Genomic DNA, 22,302 nt, shown 5'->3' with positions numbered 1-22,302 from the left:
TGATATGATGTCTGGGATTTATATCAAATAATAAAAGTAAGAAGACAGCTCGATGGTCAACAGCTCTTGGACTGGTCGTGTTGCTCAGTGGGTAGAGCACTCGCACAAAGCCCTGTGTTCGGTTCCTACCTCAGCAGGTAGAGAGCTAGGTGTGATGTTACATGCCTGTGACCCCTGCAGGCCCAGGCAGGAGGACTGTCATGAGTTCAAGGCCAGTGTCTGTCTGGGTTACGTACTGAATTCCCACACCATCCTGAGCTATAGAGTGAAAAAAAGAAAAATAATAAAAAATAAATAAAAGTTTAAAAGCAAACAAAAACACCCTGGAAATGACAAAGTCATTGTATCTGAGATCACTCATCTATCTTTAGGATTTCCTAAAGATAAGATGGATGATTGGCTAGGGAAACGGCTCAGCAGAAGAGGAGGGAAAGATTCCCAGCTCCCACATGGAAACCAGCTATAGCCCCAGTTCCAGAGACCCAAAGTCCTCTTCTGGCCTCCGCGGGCCTCAGGCACACATGTGATACACGGGCATACATGCAGGCGAGACACCCATATACATAAAAAAACAACGTTTCAATTTACAAAAAGGTTTTGGGCTGGAGGGGTGGTTCAGTGGTTCCCTGGCCAAGACTGTACTACTCTTGAAGAGGTTCCAAGTTCAGTTCCCGCAGACATATCTTGGGAGGCTCGTGACTGCCATCTCCGAGGACACCTTCACTCTTGTGCATGTACCCACAGGCAAACACATAAGCACATAATTTAAAAAAAAGAAATGTAACTTACTTAGTAAAGCGCTTGCCTCCCATGCAGGAAGTCCTGAACTTGATCCCTAGTTCCACATTAAAAAGAAATAGGCACAGGTTTGGCGCCCTAGTGCTTGGGAGGTGGAGGCAGGAGGATCAGAAGTTTAAGGCCACCCTCAGCTACCTAGGGAGTGTCAGGCCAGCCTGGGCTACATGAAAATCTGTCTCTGAAGAAAAAGAAAAAAAAAATGAAAAGGATTTCTTCTCTTTCAGAAGAGAACACATGTATGTTATGTACTTTTTAAATATGTTAGAGGGCTTTCAAAATGTAAAACTAAAATGGAATATACCAATCTTTGTACATCAAGTACAGTAAATAGTATATAATAGATGCCAGAGTTTTAAAATCAAGTTTTAAGGTTGAAGTGTAGCTCAATGGTCAGTGTTTGCCTAGCCTCGGGGGACGTCCTGGATTCAGCCCCCAACACTGAATTACAATAAATAAGTAATTAAATAAATATAAAAAAACACACTTATTCACGTAGCTTGGAAGGGAATAAGCATTCCTGTCTTTCAAGAAAATATGAAGGGCTGGATTGCGGTGGTGCACACCTTTGATCCCAACAATCAGGAGCCAGAGGCAGGCGCATCTCTGTGAGTTTGAGGCCAGCCTAGTTTGACAGAGTGAGTTCCAGGACAGCCAGGGCTACACAGAGAAACTCTGTCTTGAAACAACAAAAGGAAAAAAAAAAGGAAAGAAAGAAAAAAATGTGAAGGCATTTCCTTGGCTCCTACAGGACACTCTGTGGAGACAATTGATCACTCTCATTTACACACACATCACTGGACTGGAAAGCCTTCAATTAACTAAGTTTCTGCCTTTGGAGGAGCACACTGACTTACCCTCTCATTAGTTCATTTCTGATGAAAATGACGAAGCCCTGTTTCACACATCATGATGCTCGGTCTAAAGAGATGACAATGTTTTTCATTTTTTTCACATCTGGTCACCGACTCCCAGGCTACGACAGCATTTGTTCTCAGAATAGTTCCCAGTGCCATTAGGGGTTCACAGCGGCTAACGATTAACCACCACGGGCTCTTGGACAGAGAATCTGACCAGAGAGCCTTAAACACAGCAGACCCTCACTTCAGATCTTCGCTCAGGAGATTGTACGGATCGAACACAAGACCCGGACTCATACACTAGTAGAGACTGGTTCGTAACGTGTAATCCATAGGAGGATAACTACTCAGTCGTTACAATGGCATGATGGTATGTTATAGGCCTCACTCCAGCCTTCCGTCTCATGGCACCTCCGGAGGTAGCCACCTTTAATATTTTCTTGAGAATCATTCCAAAATATGCAGGCATTCAAAGATGTTTATGAAAAATGACTTTGTACTGTTTTTACAGTGTGTTCACGTTTGTGTGTACAGTCATGGGCCAGATGGTGTGTTTCATAAGAGTGAACAGCCTTGCCAGGTGTGGTGGGTGGTACACACCTTTAGTCCCAGCACCTGGAAAGACAGAGGAGGATGTATTTCTGTGAGTTCCAGACCAGCCTGGCCTATGTAGTGAGTTCTAGACCACCCAGGAGTACATGGGGTGATCTGTTCTTTAAAAAAAAAAAAAAAAAAAAGTGACCTAGTGACGTCATGCCCATTTTGGATAAGGACACTGCATGATGTCCGCATAATGAAATCACCTAACCACCTGTTTTCAGCAGGTGTTACTATTGTTAATTGATGATCAGGCTGACTTCCTCTACCTTGTGATACATCCACAGCAAATTATGTCTTTCCTCATTTTTTTTTTTTTTTTTGTTATTTGGGTTCTTTTTGTTAATTTTTTTTTTTGTAAACTTCTAACCTGTAGATTCACTTGTCAAACTTTAAATGTATTTGTGTGTGTACACAAGCATGTGCCTGAGGAGGCAGAGGGCATCAGATCCCGTGGAGCTGGACTTCGGTGGTTTTGAGCCTTCTGATAAAGGTGCTAAGAACTGAACCAGGTCCTCTTCTAGCGCAGAAGGGCCCTCGCACTCCCGGTCATCTCCCCAGCCCTCCTCACTTAACAGCAGGTTGTTCTTAGAGCTACGTGAGCTCCTCTTGAACAAAGTCTGTGTCTCCCATGTCTGTAACCATTTACTCTGGCTTTCTTGCATTTGAGAAAATGAACAAACAAAAATGCTTTTTGACAAGGTCTCAAAAAGAAAAAAAGACAAAATAACAAAAAAAGGGGGGGTTGGGGACTTAGCTCAGTGGTAGAGCCCAGGCCCTGGGTTCGGTCCTCAGCTCTGAAGGGAAAAAAAAGTCCACGCTGCCCTAAAGCCCCCTTGCTAGTTTACAGGAGCTGTAACACTGGTTGTCGGTTGAAATACAAAACGGAAAAATAACTTATTTTATGGAATTTGCTTTGAATTTAAGGAGGACTCGGGGAGAGCAAATGTCACATATTCTTCACTGTCGGAACCTCACCGGGAAAAGTTGCCTCTCTCCTCCCGTCTCCCTTCGTGATCCTCAATAGGGCCTTCATAGTAAACCTTGGGCACACTTCCTGTTAATTTTATTCCTAGATTTTTCGACTTATTATAAAATGGTCCACTCTACAGCTTTGGGCAGCAATAATGTGATAAAAACGTGAATGGATTAACCTTCGGTGAGAAGAAAGGACGAAGTTAAAGACTCTTGGGGATGGTTCAGTGGCTGAAAACACTTGCTGTGTACACATGAGGACTCACCCATGTAAAAGCCAGGTATGGTTGTGGGTGCCTGTAACCCCGGAGCTGATGGGTGGATCCAGAGAGCCTGGTTGCAGAACCCTCAAGGTTCAAGTTCAGGAAGGGACCCTGTCTCAAGGGACTAAGGCTAAAAGAGAGAGAGGACGACACTGCTCTGGCTTCCCAACATGAAGCATGTGCACCCCCACCCCCACGTACACACACGGAAAAGTGAACAGAAAAAGCACCTGGGATAAAAAAAATCTAGTAACTTCCAGCATGGAGATCTTGGTGTCTCTGATCTTAGGTCAAACTTGGACCTTCCAGAATGACAGGATTTCCTTGACAGCCAGGCAGTCCATGCCCAATACCTTGTTTTATGTCTTTTAGCTACATCATACTTGAATGTGTTGTTCGAGTTATCTTGGCTTTAAGAAAAATATAATTTGGATATTAAATGAGAGCATTTAAATGTTTCAGAAGCTATGAAGCACAATGAAGATACCAGATGTTGAAAGTAGCCGGGCGGTGGTGGCCCACGTCTTTAATCCCAGCACTCAGGAGGCAGGGGCAGGTCGATCGATCTCTGAGTTGGAGGCCAGCCTGGGCTACAGAGTGAGTTCCAGGACAGCCAGGGCCACACAGGGAAACCCTGTCTCAAAACAAACATGTTGAAAGCAAAGGATAAAGACTGGGCTCAATGAGTTAGTTTTTTTGTCTGTCCCCTAGATTCTGAGGGCCATCATCGTCGGAGGAAAAGCATCGATCTCGTACCAGAGGTGGTAAGAGATTATCTGAGCCGAAAGTGACCATGGCCCGGGGAACCTGAATTTGGGGGGGACCTCAGAGACATGCTCCGCCATGGCGTTGTCACAAACTAAGCTATAAATGAATGCACCAGACACTTTGGGGGGGCTGAAGGGAGGAAGGTTAGAGCAGCACCCGCAAAGTCTCCCACACGGATGGCGTCCGTGGCCGCTGAGTTGGTGGAAGCTGCTGGTCTAAGTCTGTACCTTCTCAAGATTTTTAACTGAGAGTCAAAAGTAGGGTAGGCGATAAATGGCTATGGATGGAACTTGAGATAGATGAGGATAATTTGGCTCTGGATCTGTATCATTCCAACTCTCCCCAACCAGGACGTTTTAATCGGACCACCAGTCCACAGAAACAACACCGTGTGGCTTTTTCAGGGAACTTCTGTCTCCATCACCCAGGTAAATAAAATTGACTTCTACTGTGGGAAAAGAAGGGGGGGAGGGGTTGGGGGTTGTGCTGACTGGTAGAAAGCCACCAAAAACAAACGCAGCCCGGCCGGCTATTTAAATTCATACTTGAAGAGAATTATCCTGATAATGTTGATAAACTCACCCGCAAGATGGCTGACTGGGGTCACCCTCCTGGTGGTGGTGGTGGGGCTTGAAAAGACAATGGTTAGCAGCCAGAGCTCCTCAGACCTGAGATGTGACAAGATGATATTACAGGTCCCCAGTGCGGTGTTTGAAGCCCAGCAGCCTGCATATTTTATAAATAATACCCTTGCTGCTGAGCTGCAAGCAGAAGAGATCCGATGACTAGGTGAGTCAGCCTTCCCCCCCACCCCCCCACCCCGCCGGGCCCAGCACCTGATGGCAATCAAACCTAAGCAGCTGTCCAGATGAAACAAACCCCTCCCTCCATCGTTTGGCAGGCCTGGTACCAATAGTAACAATTACACTTAAACGGCTACCGGCCTCTTCTCTCGGCCTCCCCAAGTCTGTGTCCTTTGAAATCTCCCTGCCTGCTCAGGGTCTGCAGACCGCGACAATTAACTTGTCTTTTTTTCTTTTAAACAACTCTGCTTGGCTTAAGGCACCAAACGGGACTGCGTGTATCGCAAAGAAAATAAAAAAAAATAACAAATACATACTGATGGGGAACGTTTATCGCTAGGTAGTTGAGAGCACAGGGCCACCTCTCGGTTGAACTTCAGCAATTCGATGGAGAGGCGTTTTAAGAATCCAGTAAATAACACGTGGCAACAGCAACTAACCCCAAGTCAATGGAATCAGTGACGCGGAGAAGGCCCCGAGACGTTGAGAGGGACAGAAGTGAAGCTTGTTTTTCTGCGGTGCAGACAGCGGATGTAAAAATACTGCGGGTGTTACGAGCTCGCGTTGGGGGGTCGTCTCCCTGTCCTGGCGCGCTGTGCAGAGCGGGCGCCCAGTCCTGCAGGAATGCCAGGCTCCTAACGAGCTCGGCTCCGGCCTCAGGGGTGGGGTGGGGTGGGGTGGGGTGGGGGAGGGGCACGGCTCCAGCTGATCACAGAATCCGGCCAGCGCGTTCCCGCTTCCTAACGGCCTCGAAATGATTTACACCAGCAGAAGGTGTGCACTGGCGGGGTCCAGCTGGCCTTCGCGTCACGGTGAGTTTTATTCTGCAGTTTTTTTTCCCCTCCCCTCCTCTCCTCCCCCTCCTGGTTTGAAAGCGGCGTCTGCTTCCCTCTCCACCCCTCCCCGCTCGCCCTGTAAAAGTTTGTTTTCAAACCGTCAACCCCGGTTTCCATCTCTGTGGCCGGAGGATCGCCTTCGTGAGCCAGGCATACTTGGGAGAAAAGAAAAGCTACCTTGTGTACATAATGAGAGGCACCGCGTGGCCGCGGATAACCGCCGCCGGGGAAGGAACGTTTCGGCCTCGCGCCGCCGCGGCTGGGTTTAGCCGACCCGAGGCGGGTTCCGTCCAGTGGCCCCGAAGCCACGGTCCCAAGTTAGCAAACAAAGCGACTAAGCAAGCAAGCAGTCACCGCCGGGCCCGGGACGGGACTCCTGCCACTCACACGGCCCAGCTCCTCCTCCTCCTCCTCGCGTCTCTCCTCCCTCCTCTCCGGAGTCCCCCCAACGGATGTGAGCCACCAATCCCAGCCACAAACAACCCTTCAAAAGCAGAGAGAGGCGGCCCTCCAACGGGCGCCCCCTCCCCGCACCACATCAATCCCGCACCCGGGCGGAGCGGCTGAGTCATCGCCAGCCAGGTCCCGGAAAGCGCTGCGCCCCGGGGCGGTGGGTTCTCCCCTGGACACGGTCCTGCAACCGCCTCCTGCGCCGATTTCCGCGTGTGCACTCTGCAAACCACCGGGGGCGCGCGCCGGGTGGGGGTGGCTCTTAAGGTTCCTGCATTACGGGGACGCTTCCCGCAGTTGGTTCATTTGTGGGGGGGAGAAAAACAAACCACCCAAGCTTCTTTAACGCTGCGTTTTTAAACGCGCTCCCCGAGGGGTTGTCTTTGGGAAGGGGGCGCGGCGAAGGCTTGCTTTAATTTCCAACGTCATCGTAAACAGACTCCAAAGTCTAGCGGGTCATCCTGTGGCCGCCTTGGTGTGACTCGGCTTTAACCTTGTTTTCACCGGGATGTCTCCTGCCGGATCTCCACCGAGGTCACAAAACCAGAACAGCCACAGAGCCGAAACTGGAGACAGCCAGCGGCGCTGACGTCGCTGCTCGGCTTATTTACGTTTGGGGTTTTTCTTCTTCTTTTTTTTAAGTAGTGGGGAAAGTCTTCTGTGACATGTGACAGTTGCTTTTTTTTTTTTTTTTTTTTAACAATCGGGCATAAGTGAAAACTAGACCCATAAGTGCGGGCATGCGCATCTTGAAGTCAGCCAAAACAGCATCTGGGTTGTATTTGGGGAGGGGGTTATTCATCGTGGAACTCCTATTGGAGCTCCCCTCGCAAGCAAAATAAACCAATAGGAACGAGTGTGTACTTAATGGCTAGTTTCTGTTTGAAATACTGAAGGGTGGAGGAGGGTATCCTCTGGTGTGGACTGCAGTCCACAAAGTAGACACTGTTTACCGAAACGGACGAGCATGCTCGCTCCGGCGTGATCCCCCCTCTAATATAAAGGCGTAGCTGCGGGGGGGGGGGAGGCGGGGTGGTGGTCGCAGCGGGGCGCAAACTGTGCGCCCCGGGTCATCCTCCAGCCGAGACATTTAAAGAGCATGTGAGCATGACAAGTGTCTCTCCGCAACGTGTTAGATTTCGAAACTGCCTTGCAATCCAATCCGGAACTCAGAGCCCGGGGGAACAGACATTCGCCTAGTATGCCTGTGTCTGTGTCTCATCCTCCCCCCGCACCTCACCCCCCCACCCCCCACACACACCTCCCACTGTCAAGAAAGAGTCCACGCGGAGAAGGGTGCGCCGCGCCGCGCCCGCGTGTCAATGGCAGCTGCGCCTTCTGGAAGAAGTTGGTTCTTGTCCGGAATACTTTTCCTCTGGTGCCCCACCCCTTGAATCAGAAGCCGCTGCCTCTTGCGGCTGGAGCCGGGACAAGTGGAGTTTGGGGCAGCTGTCAAAAACAAGGCTGGGGGTGTCTTTTCTTTCCCGGGGTGGACAAAGGGGGGGTGGGAGGAAGGGGTGTCTTTAACCCTCTCCCCATCTGTTGCAAACTAAAGGCACTCTTCACCCGGGAGGAAAGGCCTCCCTAAGGAGACGCCGGTGTGGCCGCCGAGGGCTGAGGGATGTGGACCGTACTAGTGCTACAGGCAGGCGGGCATGACCCTGTTTGTGGGCTCCGCCACCCCCCGAGAGGGACCGGTGACCGCGGCCCCCCGGACCCGGGCTGTTGAGCTGGAAGGTGCGGGGGAGGGGCAGAGGAGCGGCTGGGCGGGCGGGCGGGGGACTGGGCGGGCGGCTGGGGGCGGAGGCAGGACCTCCTGTACCTTCCCTCTGCTCTCTCACTCTGACAGCGCCGAGGTGCGCGGAGTGGAGCGGGAAACAAAGGAGTTGAGGAGGGAGGGGAGTGAGTTGGGCCAGGGAGAGCCCCCGGCTGGCTGCCAGAAGATCCTGGCTGGAGGAAGCCCAAGTGTCACTTGAATTCCAACCCTGGGAGCCAGCGCCTGGGACCCAAGCACCTTGTTTAGCAATAGTGGCTGGAATACTCTCCTGTAAGTTCCCCGAGCGCCTGTAAAGGAGGATCATCGCCCGCACCCCCCCGCCGCCACTCCGACTGCTGGCCCCTAGGAACCCCAGCTTCACCTCTCGCTGGGACGGGAGTTCCAGAATGAAAAGCAAAAAGGGTAAGGCTGCGGGCGGGCTGTGAGCCCCCGAGGCACCAGTGCGGGACATGTGCGGGCCGCGCCGGAGCGGGGGACACTGACTCGGTGGACTTTTCCGCCCGGTGGCACCCGGGCTTGGAGAGGTGGCCGTTCTCTTTGTTGAGGCTCTGTCTCCAATGGCAGTTGCTGTTCCTTTCCTTCTAGACACAACACGAGGGGCTGTTGTGGGGAGACAGCCTCACCACGCTGCTGGCACGTTGTCAAGAAACACGCTCAGCGCCTTGTTTGTGCGCCTCCAAGTTTCATTGTCTTCGCTGACACCCCATGCTCGGCCCAGCCGCGTGGTTTCTAGTGCTGTTTCTGGGACAGGGTCGTGGGGTGGGTGTTTAAGGAGACCCTCACACCTCGCTTTTCCCTGTGGGGGGTCGTTGGCGCATTCCAGCCGCCTTACCTTTTGTCTAAAAGTTCGGTTCCGGGTGCTCTCACTGCTCACCAGACCCTGGTACTGTTTTTAGGGATGTGTTTTTTTTTTTTTTTTCACTGTCAAAGGAATGTGATCCCGGACCCACACATGGTCTTAGGGTGAGCATAGCCTTGGAAAGCTGGACTTTTAAAATTACTAGCTTCTAAAAGTTTTCCCACGATGAATTTAGGACGGCGTGAGCTGTTAGAATACCAGTACCATGCAGTCAGAATGTGTCCAAGTGTGACAAGCAGGCTTGGTTGTAAGTGCAAAGAGCGAGACTGTCATTGTTTCCACCAAGCTTTACAACTCAAACTTGCCGTCAGTCTGATTTAAAAACAAAATACACAGGGGAGGGGGAAAAAAAAAACCCCGAAAGGTCAAAAGCCTGTGAAGTCCCTTTTGAAGCTAACTTTGGAGTCCCTGACTGGGAGGTCCCTCGAGTGTTCAGCCGTGGACTAGAGTTGGCTTTTCTGTTGTGATTTATGTGGAGTGGTTCAAAACAGAAGTTAATCGCTTGGGGAAGCTGGCGAGGGGAGGGGGGGCGCTGCTGCGCATGCCCAAGAGCTTCCTCGAGTTTGTTACTCCACATTCTTTCAGACCCCGACCGCGGCTGCAGTTCCAACGACTGCAGTTCCAACGGAACACGGTTGCGCTGGCCACCGCCGCACACACACACACCCCTCGGGGTTCCTCCCCGCTCTCTGCCCTGTAGAGTTGTGCCGATGTAGTTCCGTGGGAGACCCTGAAACTACGGAACTCGGGAGCTCATGAAGACCCCGGGTACTTGGTTAAGTAGGCCTCCTTGCCCACCTCCATCCTGGGACAGGGAGAGCCTGGGCGCTTAGAGTTGGGAAGAGTTTGTTTAACTGAGCCCTGGGGAAGGCTTGGGGATCCTCTGCAGAGCCCTGTCACCCTTTGACTGACAGATCTAGACCGGGTGGGAGGCGTCCTGTCCCGACGGCACCTACATGAGGCTGTTTCGGTTTTGAGTGAAAACGCAAAGCTGCGTTTCCGTGGGCGGGGAGGGGGGCTGACTACAAGCCTCCTACTCAGGTACCACCCTCCCGGGTGTCCCCTTCCACGGATGCAAGGTCTGGGGAAAACATCAGAGGTCCCCAGCCCAGGGCGCGTGGGTCCCGCAAGTCAATCCCCAACTCGTGGAAACAATGAACGGTGACGTGTTGGAGGGGAAACTTTGCTGCCGCCGCCTCGGAGCTTCTGGTGGGGAGAGAGCGGAGACTGCGGAGGTTGCCCGGGCTCCTTTCCCTTTTTAGGCTTCCCCCAGCACATGGTCTGGGACGGGGGCAGACCCCCGAGGCTGCAGTGAGCCGCAGCACCGCCCCGTTTCGAGTTCCTTAGGGACCACGGTCCAGCTCAGTTGCTAACTTGAACGGTTAGCAAAGCGGGCTTCAGTCAGGGTTGAAGAACTCCAAAGAACAAAAGCTGCTTGCTCTCTCTCCTCGGGCTCCTCCCTCTCCTGCGAGCCTCCACAGCCCTGCCTCCTCCTGCCGGAGACTACCTGGGAGGGGAGGGCAAGCTTCCCTGTCCTTGGGCCAGGACTGCGTAAACCTGTCCCGCCTATTGTCCGCCGTTGGAAAGTCTGAACATCCTTTCAACTTTGCTTAGAACAAAGACTGGTCTGATAATCAAGTGCCTTCATAGAAAGCCGAGACGGCCCGAAAGAGCTCCAAAAATGGCTTCGGAACAGGCTGGAAGAAGGCTCGCCTGGGAAAACCCCCAAGTGTCCTCGCGGGGGCTCCAAGCCTGTTGAATCAGCTTAGGGCTGCGCTGCGCTGTGGATTTAGGGACTTGGGTGTGAAGTTCCATCCGAGTTACTTGTCCAAAGGGGACACTTGTTAAGTTTGTTTTTTTCTTAAACTTTTCCTTTGATCTTTCCCCCATATTCTTTTTCTGGTCTCCACTAGGGCTCTAAAATCCAAGCTCTCCCACCCACAACCTCGATGTTTCAGGGCTTCAGAAAAAGAAAGTGAAGAAGCAAGATTTGCTTCTTAGAGCCATGGGATCCACAGGCCATCTTGTGGCTTTCTGAACAACATTTCCTTGTATGTGGGTAGAGTAAGAGGCTTGTGATTCTGTCCCACACCCACCCCTCTCCCTCCCCAACCGCATTTTTTTTTTTTTTTCAAAGTGTAAGCAAAGCAAGACTATTGGAAACAAGTCCTGACCGGGAAACTTTTAAAAAGCTCCGTTACAGTAGGAAATGAGTAACGAGGAAAAAAGCCTTTGTTTTTCCAAGTCGAGCCACAATCGGGTCGGGAGGGAGTTTTAATGGAAGCAGCCCTGACAGTAGCAAACGTGGTCTAGCAGAGCTGAACACATCAGCTGGCGCGCCCAGGGCACCGAGTCTCAACTTCCTGTTCCTTCAGCCTTTGTGCATGCTTTGGAAATACTTGTGAAGAGGGCCTTGGCTGGCTCGCTCTCTCCCCCTCCTCCCTCCTTCCCTCCCCTCTCTTCCTCCTTTCCATCCATCCATCCTCCCTTCCTTCCTTTCTTTTTTTTTCTCTCTCAAATGAACAGGGGTGGCAGTTTGATGCGGCCTAACTGAAACCTGTTTTGTGTCCCTAAACCTATTCTGAAAGATCGCCCTTCTTGTCACACCCGAGGGATCAGATCAAAGGCCAGACTTTAGGGGTTTTTTGTTTCAAGCACTTTGTTATTGCCAATTTACAGTTGGGAATTAACTGTTCAATGAGCAAATTTTCACACTTTTCCCCTCCTAGATTTAAAAGGAGGGGGCAGGGAATAGAGTGTCTGGCTTTTCTGAAGTTGGGGGAGTTGTAGCAAATTGCTTTATTCAAATGCTTTTAGTTACCCAATTAACCTGGCATGTTTAAAAGTGAGATTTCCTTGGTTATCAAAGCAAATGTGAAACAGGAACTCATTTATAATCCAAGAGCTTTTTTTTTTTCAAATGGTTTTTCACCCAAATTTCAATATGGGACTTTTAAAATTGCTCAGATTCTGTACAAGGATATCACTTTCGGTTTTAAAATTGCCCTTTCTTTAGACTTTTTCTTTCTCGAAATACTAATTGCATCTTTAGGAAGGGACCTTCAATTGTGTGGCAGTTAAAAATGGAGGGTTCATGTGGTTATTTCTGGCAGTTTGTTAAGCCTTAAGCTACAGTGAATTTGCAAAATCATCTGCCTCTTTTGTTAGAACTTGCTTTTACTTTGTCTTTGTTGGATTTGGGCTTTTCCTGTAGGAATGCCTTCTAGCATCTTCTGCCCCCTGCAGTCCAAAGCTAAAAATGTGTCAACAAAGTCAGTCTGCTCCAGGTTGTAAAAAAAAATTCTTTAAAAATTCATGGAGTTGGTGTATCACTCTGAAGAATATTCTGTTTTTATTTCCTGGATCAGTAAAGGGACTCAATTAAGATTGAATAAAAAGCTATACCAAAGCTTTAAAAATATACATCTTTGAAAACTTTCCCCTCAACCAGAAACACAGTTTCATAGATTATAAAGTTTACTTTGCCCGACTTGTAGGAGTTAACGGCATTTGTTAGATAAAATGTTTTAAAGTTCAAAATATGTTAAAATGTCTGCAAAAGTCAAGCTGGCTTGAATTTTCATTGCACTCTGATTTAAATACTCTGTAGGGTTTGGGAATTCTTAGCATTTCTGATAGGATTAAAGTATTTACCACCAAAATGGCTTCCTTTGTGAGTTGCATATTCAATTTTCTTTTGTCATGTAAGAATTAAAGACTGGGTAGGGTAGCATTCGAAGTTCATATCTAATTGACAGCTTAAGGGAACATCCAAGTATATAAAAATGCACGGTGCTTGTTTTCATAGCGAACCTTTCATGAAAGGAAGAAAATGTACTTATTCACTGGAGTATTGTCTCTAGTTAGCAGTGACCTTAAAGACAGGGTAGTGAGGTACATTCCCGCACTGCCCAGCACTCTTCCTGTTTCGAGTGTGATGACTTACTCCCTTCAAGTGCAATTTGTCTTTTCTAAGCATCATGTTTAAAAAAAAAAGTTATATCTCAGTTGCCAACAGCAAGAAAGACTGGGAATGAAGTGGGTGAGTGTCTACAGTCTGACTACTCCCCAGGCCTTTCTATGGAGACCCTGCCCAGACTGAGAACTTCACACTCCGTGGTTGAGAAAACACAAGGGCATGGAGTAGTCTAAACAAATGAGCTTTGAGATGCTTCCCCTGCTGATACAAGTGAGTGACAGTGGGCCCTTGTCCTTTCTCAGGCATTGTTGCAGCATCCGGCAGTGAGACTGAGGATGAGGACAGCATGGATATTCCCCTGGACCTTTCCTCTTCAGCGGCCTCTGGCAAGAGAAGGAGGAGAGGCAATCTGCCCAAGGAGTCTGTCCAGATCCTGCGGGACTGGCTGTATGAACACAGATACAATGCCTATCCCTCCGAGCAAGAGAAAGCACTGCTCTCCCAGCAAACACACCTGTCCACACTGCAGGTAAGGGGAAAGCCAAAGGTTAGTGCCAGAACTGCACCCCTGTGGTGCCGGAGTTCCACCACCATGGTGTGTCCCTAGCGTACAGATATGCTTTTTTCCCTTACCCTTAGACGGTTGATAGCATTCCTGTGTGTCATTAAGCTCTTCCCTAGCCTCCTAGTCCAGAGAGAGAGAAACAGGATCTTTCCATTTGAAGCTTTATAGTGTGAAAAGCTAATAATTGGCTATTTATAGAGGACAGAAACACTTGACACTCATCTGTCAGGAAGCATTTCCTTCGGTGCCTGAAAGCCCCTGTGCAAGGTGTATTGGAAAGGAGGTTAAACCTTACTCTATTGCCCAGGAAACTGGTTTGATATTTAAACAAGGACAGAACCTCAGTGAGGTAATTCGTGTTATGTCTGTTGACACAGTCATTTGAACTGAGAGAAATCAGTTACTGGGGGGTGTGGCCTCTTTTATACAGGAAAAGCTTCCCTGTAGTTGATTAACTTAAATGCTAGGGCAGTAGGTAGGAGGTTGAAGCAGACTTAAAGGTGAACCTTCCTTAAAGTTATTTGCAAGTATTTGAGATTTTATACCTTTTCCCTGCATCCGTGACACATCCAAAGCAAATTTGTACTTGTGACGGGCTGACTTGGCTTAAATGCCTCGCAATAACTTGTCCGTCCAGAAGCTTTTTCTTTCCTTTCTTTAATCATTTGCTGTTGTTGAGCCCCTGGCATGCTAGGCAAATGTTCTACCATTGATTGAACTGCTTCCTCAGTCTCAGATAAGCCCTTTATGCCTCCTTGAATTCAGAGAGGGAGGTCAGGTAGGCACCCTACATAGGATGTGTTCAGAACCTGTTTGTCAAGTGCACAGGACAAAGTGTTGAAGCAGATCCCTGTGATTTCAGGTCTGTAACTGGTTCATCAACGCCCGCCGCAGGCTCCTCCCTGACATGCTGAGAAAGGATGGCAAAGATCCAAATCAGTTCACGATTTCCCGCCGTGGGGCCAAGATTTCAGAAGCTAGCCCTGTGGAAGCTGCGATGGGCATCAAAAACTTCATGCCAACTCTAGAAGAGAGCCCGTTCCATTCCTGCACAGCTGGACCCAACCCAACCCTAGGGAGGCCAGTGTCTCCCAAGCCTTCCTCCCCGGCATCCATGCTGGCTCGCCCGTCAGTGATCTGCCATACCACTGTGACTGCGTTGAAAGATGGGCCCTTCTCTCTCTGCCAGCCGGTCGGTGTGGGACAGAGCACAGATGTACAGCAAATAACAGCCGGCAACTTTACAGACACCTCTCTCGTGTACCCAGAGGACGCTTGCAAATCTGGACCGAGTCCAAACCCTCAGAGCGGTCTTTTCAACACTCCTCCCCCTACCCCGCCGGACCTCAACCAGGATTTTAGCGGCTTCCAGCTTCTCGTGGATGTTGCACTCAAACGGGCGGCCGAGATGGAGCTCCAGGCCAAACTCACAGCTTAACCCTTTCTCAGACAAAACAGTGCTCCAAAATAGGGTCCTGATGGTCAGGGTGATGGCAAGAGATGCATTATTTTATATATTTTTCTATTAATATTTGCACATGGGATTGCTCATACGAAGCTTCCTGTTACTGAGATGTCTTCAATGGAATACAGTCATTCCAAGAACTACAAACTAAAGCTACTGTAGAAACAAAGGGTTTTCTTTTTAAAAATGTTTCTTGGTAGGTTTTTCATAATGTGAGATGGTTCCCAATATCATGTGATCTTCTCCCCACTCCTTTTTTTGATGTTTTTTTTTTTCAGACTGTGCAATACTTAGAAGCCGTAGTGTCTTTCTATTTCCATGTGGAACAGGATGCCCACATACAGTCTAATGAATAAACATTCAGTTTTTTTTTTTTTAGATTCAAGCAAGTATGAATCTAGTTGTTGGATATCTTTTTTTCATGATGTAATAAAGTATTTTCTTTAAAAGTTATTGCAATGAAGAGTATTTTCTTGAAGGAAGCACTTAGGAACATAGTACACCCATGAGCAGGAAGTTGGGGGCAGAGAGGAGTGTGACTTAGGAGTGTGTCACTGCTTTGAAGAGCTGTGGACAACAAACCAGTATGAATAAACAGGATGTGTGATATTTACTCTTGAGGGGAGGGGGAGCTGGCCCTTCAGTCTCTGCTTGGAGATGAATGGCGAATTGCAGTGAGGTCTCATCGTCCCCTCAGTAATAGGCTGCCGCGGCTTTCAGACAGGCCAATGTTAAGTGAAAGGCTTCAAGCCACTGTTTGTAGGTTAAATTTTCACGAGTAAACAGTACGAGCAATTTTCATACGTCTTTCTAAGGTTTGTTCTGGTGGTAAAGGTGGTATAGGCTTTTGCATGTGAGTGCCGCACTCATTTGTAGAGAAATCACCTTTGATACACTTTGAAAGCATGTTCCAGAACGATAGCATGACCAGGAAAGTACCATCTATGATGACATTCTGAGTTTATTAAACTTTCCAAGGTCATAAGTTTGAAAAAATTGGTGCCACATCCAAGTGGCGTTTGTTGGGATAGGAAATTACTTACAAAGTCGTGTTCTTTTCTCTTGTCGCATGCCACAGAAGCATTCTTACAGAGTCATGCTTAGTGTGGAGTCCCTTTGTTGTTAAAGCCCTGTCCTCTGTATCCCACGGCACCGACTGTCCAAAGTTTGAGGGCGCATCACAGCTTCTGTGTGCCCATTTTAGCCAGTAGCAAATTCTCACACAGTGAAGTTGACCTACGTGAGAAAGCGGCCACTGTAGAAAAAGATACACTCCAACAGTTCCCTTGTAAGTGAAACAGAAAAATCGACGGTGAACACCCAGAAGGGTAACAAGATGAAGGGAAAGTCTGTCAGATGGTTGCCTGACCATAGTACAAATGAAATGAAGGTGGTTAAGGAATTGTGCTTACGTCAAAGCTGGGTCAAAGGTCACTAACTTTGCTTTAAATCTGACCGCCTATCCACGTTAAGGTGTTACTCACATTAAAAGACAGTGAAAAGAACCCCAAAAATATAAAGCTGGGAGGGAGGTAACTCAGGCCTAAAGGGATGCATGAGGTCCTGGCAAAAAAAGAAAAAAAAAAAAAAGGAACAAGGTTAAGTGTCAGTGAGACCCAAAGCCCATGTTTTATGCAGTTTTCCTTATTTGAGATCCTAGTTATCAGTAGCTGATACAGAGTAAACACAAGCCATTATGTTGAAACATGTCATTCAAAAGCTGTCATATCAGCTGGGCATGGTGGCACACCTGTGATCCCAGCACTGAAGAAGCAGGAGAATCCTAAGGTTGAAGCCATCCTGGGCTACTTTTTGTTGTTTTTGTTTTTGGGTTTCTCTGCATGACAGTCTTGGTTGTCCTGGAACTCAGACCAAGCTGGCCTGAAACACACAGAAATCCGCCTACCTCTGCCTCCCAAGTGCTGGGATTAAAGGCATGCGCCACCACTGCCCAGTTACCTGGGCTACTTTTTGAGACCCAGATTTACAACAAAATTATTTATGGGACTGAGGAGTAATTTAGTGTGCAGGGTGCTTGTCTAACGTGCAGACGACCCTGGGTTCTGTCTCCCATGACATAGACTGAGCAAGATGGCACATGAGAGTCAACCCAGTCTATATTCAAAGTTATACTCTGCTACGTGGGTACGTGGGGAACTTGGCCAGCCTGGGCAACTTAAGACCGCGGCCCCCCCGCGGGGGGGGGCCGTCTCAAACTATTTTAAAAACCAAATAGAGAAACAAAACAAATAGAAATGATTCTTCTGCGTCTACTGTTTACGTGGTACAGGTTTTCATTTGTTTACTTTTACCATTTCATTGGGTCTTTAATTTAGTCTGCCTTTGAATCAATGTGTTTGGTCACTTTACACCTAATCTCTTTCCAGCACCATGCCCAACCATCTGTTGATAGATTTGTAGTCTCTCTGTGTGTTTGTTTTTTCCCTCCTTTGTATGACTTCATTTTTGCGTTATTTCAGTTTAATTAGTATTATCTAGTATTTTGTCTTTAGTTTTTTTTGTTGGTTGTCAGTCATGAACTATACTGTTAGTTTATTTGCTGTGTTTTTTGGAGACAGTCACACTAAGTAGACCAGGCTGGCCTTGAACACATAGATATCCACCTGCCTCTGCCTCTGCCTCCCAAGTTCTGGAATCAAAGGCGTGCACCCCTGCACCCAGCTGTACTGCCAGTTTCGAGGGGTTGTTGTGGGGATTACAATGTGCATCTTTAGTTTATTGAAGTCTCTGGTAAGTTCTGTTCACCTAATCTCCCGCTCTGCTTTCCTGTGTCTGTAAACAGGCATCTGTACACAGTGAGCTCGAGGATCCAGATAGAAGTTTTAAAACAAACCAAAACCTTGAGCTTGGTCTGGCTTGGTAGAATATGCCTTTAGTCCTGGCACTAGAGAGGCAGAGGCAGGGGGATCATTGTGAGTTCCAAGCCAGCCAAGGCTGCATAGTGAGACCCACTCTCAAAAGGAGGGAACAAAACATGAGCTTTGTGGGAGACAAAGCATAATAATACTGGTTTAGCATTTCCAGTGTCTTCCATTCTTCCTGTAGATTCAAGTGACGTCTAGTGTCATTCCTTCTAAACTGGAGGATGCTCTCCTACAGGAGTGGAGTGTGAAATGGATCAATTCTCAGCCTCCCCCCGAGAGAATATTTTATTTTTCAGTCAACTGAACATCATTTCACTTCTGTCTTGGAAGGGTACTTTCACTGATGGAGAATTTTAGGTTGGTCTTTGTTTTCCTTTGGCGTGCATAAGGCACAACCTCCATCCCCATTGTTTTGGAGGAGACACTTGCTTCCTTTTGTCTTTTCCATTAATGGAGTGCATTTCCCTGGCTGGGTTGTTTCGCCAGTGGAACCTTGATATGACTAGGTGGGATTTTCTTTTGTTTTCATTCATTTTTGTTTGCTTGCTTTGCCTTGGAGTTCACTGGACATCTTGGATGTATAAATCAGGGAAGTTTCGGCCATTTGTTTTTTGTTTTGTTTAAGACAGGGTTTCTCCTGTAGCCTTGGCTGGCCATTCGTTTTTAAAATACAGCCAGGCAGTGGTGGCGCACGCCTTTAATCCCAGCACTTGGGAGGCAGAGGCAGGCGGATCTCTGTGAATTCGAGGCCAGCCTGGTCTACAGAGCGAGATCCAGGAAAGGTGCAAAGCTACACAGAGAAACCCTGTCTCAAAAAAAAATACATTTTCTATTTTCTTCTCTCCTAAAATGCCAATAAACTTATATTAGATCACCTGAGGTTGCCTTACATGTTTATAAGGTTTATATATTCACTCTATTTCAAATTCAGTAGTTCATCTAATTATCAGCTTACTCTTTGTCTTCAGTCTGCTGTTGGGTCTATCTGGAGTCATTTTGTTATACTACATATAATTTTATATGTATAATATAAAATTTATATATATAAATATATATATTTATATATAGATTCCCATTTGCTAGAAATAGAGCCCAGGGCCTCACCCATGCTCTGCTGGTCCTTCACCATTGAGCTGCCCCAGACTCCCATCTGATGCTTTGTTTTACAAGGTCTCACCTTGTAGACCAGGCTGGCCCTGAACTTGAAGTGATTATCCTGCTTTTGTTTCCTGCACGCTGGTTAAAAAGGAGTCCACCACCACACCCAGCTTTATTCTTGTTTTTGAAAAGTCATGTCCGTTCTATTGTGATCACTGGCTTATTAATTATGTATTAGTCCTGTGTAAGCTCTCTCTCTCCTATTTGTGATGTGTATGTAGGCTGGAGAATGACATTAAGTGTCCTCAATCACTTTCCATTTTATTTACTGAGCAGGGTTTTTTCCTGAACCCGGAACCTCACAGGCACTGCCCTGAGGATCACCAAGCCCGAGTGCTTGGATTACAAGTGGGCTGCTATGCCCACCTAGCTTTTACGGTGGTTGCTGGGGTTCTGAATTTCAGTTCTCACATTTGCATGGCGAAGCTTTATCCAGAGCCATCGTCCTCCGCGTCCCTCACAGGCTATTTATGATTAACAGCCTTAAAGCACTTGTCTGCCAATTGTGATATGTCATGAGAGTTTCTGTTGGCAGCCTTTTACTTCAGTAAGGGGTCAACTTTGGGGGCCAGTAACTTTTTCTTTAACTGTACACCAGACATTGTGGATGGGACATGAGTAATGAGTCAGTTCGATGACATTCCTCTAAAGAATTAATTTTTGTCTTCAGCCAGTTCTCCTGGTTGGATTAAACATCATGTTGTAGCTGAGGTCTGAACCTACTCTTTCTGGAGAGCAGTGCTCTCCCCTACACAGACTGAGACGCCCCTGCCGCTTCAGCATTTCCCAAGATCTTCCTAACTCTTCTCTTTTGTCCACCCCGTCTTTCCACGACATCTTTTAAAAAAAACCATATTTTTAGAATTAACTTACTTTATATCCCTGAGTGTTTTGCCTGCATGGATGTAGATTCTGGATGAGCCCTGGTCCTCTGGAGACCTGAGCCATCATCCCTCCATCCTCTTTCCGTAACATCTGGTGTCCTGACTCCCTAGCCTTAAATTCACCATCCTGCTTCCAAGGCTAGGATTATACAGGCTTGTGCCAGCATGCCTGACTCAATTAAATCTTTGTTAAATATTTTGTTCCTAGTTTGTAATTGTTAACCTTGAATGCCATTAGTCTAGAAAAGACTACATTATTACTGGAAATTAGAATGTTACTGTCCCTTTAAACTCAAAATCAGCGAGGAGAGGAAGGGGTGGGGCTGGGTTGAATATTCCAAGCTGGCTTAGACAAATTCCCCTGTCTCAGACTCTTATTACAGTTGTTCATCACCCCAACCAAGCTTAAATCTTTTTTTTTTCCTTTTTTTTTTAAATTTTTCTTTAATTTATTTTATGTGCACTGGTGTTTTGTCTGCATGTATGTCTGTTTAAGGATGCCAGATCTGAAGTTACAGACAGTTGTGAGCTGCCATGTGGGTGCTGGGAATTGAACCCAAGTCCTCTGGAAAAACAGCCAATGCTCTTAACCGCTGAGCCATCTCTCCAGCCCTTTTTTTTTCTTTTTTAAAGATTTATTTTATAAATAATCTGCCTATATATGCAGTGTCCAAGGGTTTCAGAAAAGGGTGTCGGATCCCCTAGAACTGGAGTTAACAGACAACAGTAAGACACCATGTGGGTGCTGGGAACTGAACTCAGGTCCTCTGCAAGAGCAGCAAGTGCCTGCTGGGCAGTGGTGGTGCACTGCTTTAATCCCAGCACTTGGGAGGCAGAGGCAGGCAGATCTCTGCGAGTTCCAGGACAGGCTCCAAAGCTACACAGAGCTGTCTCAAAAAACTAGGGGGGAAAAAAGGAACAGCAAGTGCCCTTAACTGCTGAGCTGTCTCTCTGGACCCCTTAGATCCTTTATTTTTCTGGGGGGTGGGGGGTGGGATGTTGGTGTTCGGACAGGGTTTCTCTATGTAGCCTTGGCTGTCTTGAAATTCACTATGTAGAATGGGCTGACCTCACACTCTCAGAGTCCGCCTGTCTCTGCTTCTGGGATTAAAGACATGGGCCATGACTCCCGGCCACTTAAGTCACTTCCTTGAATATTAAAATCACCTTGAAAGTTTTAAAAACTATTGTGGCCAGGGGCTGGGAACTTTTTTTTTTTTTTTTTTTTTTAACTTTCTATTGATTATATCTTATAGCTGAGTCTGGGAAACCTCTGCCCTGAATAATTCCTAAATTAGCCTTCGTTTCTTGAGATAGTATTACATGTAGCCTAGATTGGTTTGGCATGGAAGAGACAGGTTCATCCTGAAGTCCCGATTCTCCTGGGTTCCCTCCCTCCTTTTTTTCTCTCTAGTTCTCTTCCGATCCAGTGCTCAGGACCAAACCTGGAGCCTTGTGTTGATTCTGCGGTGTTCTTCTGCTGAGCCCAAGTCCCACACCTTGTTTCTCTCAGGAGTTGTCTGTACTCTTGGGTCTGGCTTGGTAGCACATACTTTTAACCTGGTACTCTGGAGGCAGGGGGAAGAGGCATCTGTGAATTCAAGGCCAACCTGGTTGGATAGTGAATTCCAGGCCAGCCAGGGCAGGGATACACTACAAGAAGCTGTCTATAAAGGGGAAAAAAAGGTTGGCTCTTCTCTTTCCAAGCTACTTTTTAAAATGCACTTTAGACAATAGACAATTTTGAAAAAAAATATATAATTTGATGTAAAATTATTTTGTAACCCAAGTCAGTGTTTTTCCTTTCTTCTTTCCTTCCTTCAACTTCCTTCCTTTCCTTCTTTCCTTCTTTCTTTCTTTCTTTCTTTCTTTCCTTCCTTCCTTCCTTCCTTCCTTCCTTCCTTCCTTCTTTCTTTCTTTCTTTCTTTCTTTCTTTCTTTCTTTCTTTCTTTCTTTCTTTCTTTCGTTTTTCGAGTTTTTCGTGACAGGGTTTCCCTCACTGTCCTAGAACTCCCTCTGTAGACCAGGCTGGCCTCGAATTTAGAGATCCACCTGCTTCTGCCTCCCTAGTGCTGGGATTAAAAGTGTGTGCCACCACTGCCTGGCTAGTTTTTCAATTAAAGTTTCAATATAAATTTGCTATTTGGCACTGGACTCATGAGACAGGATTCACATGGTTGTTACTGCCTAAGAAGCCAAGCCCCTATTAACCCTGAAACCACTGGGAGAAGGTAAACATTCATTTTTATCTGACCCCACCCCCCCAAATGAATATGTATCTCTGGAACGTGGCAAGAGAACAAAAAATAGTATGTAGAGATGGAGTTTTAGATTTTATTAAGCTCATTAACGGGAGAATGTGTTGAGTCTTGACCTCTCAAAATCATGACCTGTAATTAAAAATAGACTGCCCTGTGGGCTGCATTTTATGATTCAGAGGCTG

At 47.4% G+C, this 22,302-nt stretch overlaps 1 protein-coding gene and 1 long non-coding RNA gene across 6 annotated transcripts; one reads left to right on the top strand and one right to left on the bottom strand.

The window, feature by feature from the left end:
* Positions 1-1,956: 1,956 nt before the first annotated feature.
* Positions 1,957-5,752, bottom strand: LOC119088897. Of its 3 annotated transcripts, none has more exons than XR_005092648.1 (4): positions 5,379-5,752; positions 4,841-4,926; positions 3,494-3,900; positions 1,957-2,270 (listed from the first exon to the last, which is right to left on the bottom strand). It is a non-coding gene; the product is annotated as an uncharacterized LOC119088897 (long non-coding RNA). The 3 variants fall into 3 exon arrangements; XR_005092649.1 differs by lacking the exon at positions 1,957-2,270 and having other exon boundaries at positions 2,996-3,620; positions 3,721-3,900; XR_005092647.1 differs by lacking the exon at positions 1,957-2,270 and having other exon boundaries at positions 2,996-3,900.
* A 4-nt stretch (positions 5,753-5,756) lies between these two features.
* Tgif1 (TGFB induced factor homeobox 1) lies at positions 5,757-15,385 on the top strand. Of its 3 annotated transcripts, XM_037210184.1 has the most exons (4): positions 7,866-8,084; positions 8,197-8,526; positions 13,205-13,431; positions 14,330-15,385. In XM_037210184.1, the coding sequence occupies exons 2-4, from the start codon at positions 8,511-8,513 to the stop codon at positions 14,903-14,905; spliced, it is 819 nt and encodes a 272-aa protein (XP_037066079.1). In that variant the 5' UTR covers positions 7,866-8,084; positions 8,197-8,510; the 3' UTR covers positions 14,906-15,385. The 3 variants fall into 3 exon arrangements, with proteins under 3 accessions (XP_028729904.1, XP_037066079.1, XP_028729905.1); XM_028874071.2 differs by lacking the exons at positions 7,866-8,084; positions 8,197-8,526 and adding an exon at positions 5,757-5,873; XM_028874072.2 differs by lacking the exon at positions 7,866-8,084 and having other exon boundaries at positions 8,162-8,526.
* The last annotated feature ends 6,917 nt before the right edge of the window (positions 15,386-22,302 follow it).

Source organism: Peromyscus leucopus, chromosome 13, assembly GCF_004664715.2.
Source record: "Peromyscus leucopus breed LL Stock chromosome 13, UCI_PerLeu_2.1, whole genome shotgun sequence".
Taxonomy (NCBI): domain Eukaryota; kingdom Metazoa; phylum Chordata; class Mammalia; order Rodentia; family Cricetidae; genus Peromyscus; species Peromyscus leucopus.
Note: the sequence above shows the minus strand (reverse complement) of the source record. Positions and strands in the feature narration are given on the sequence as shown.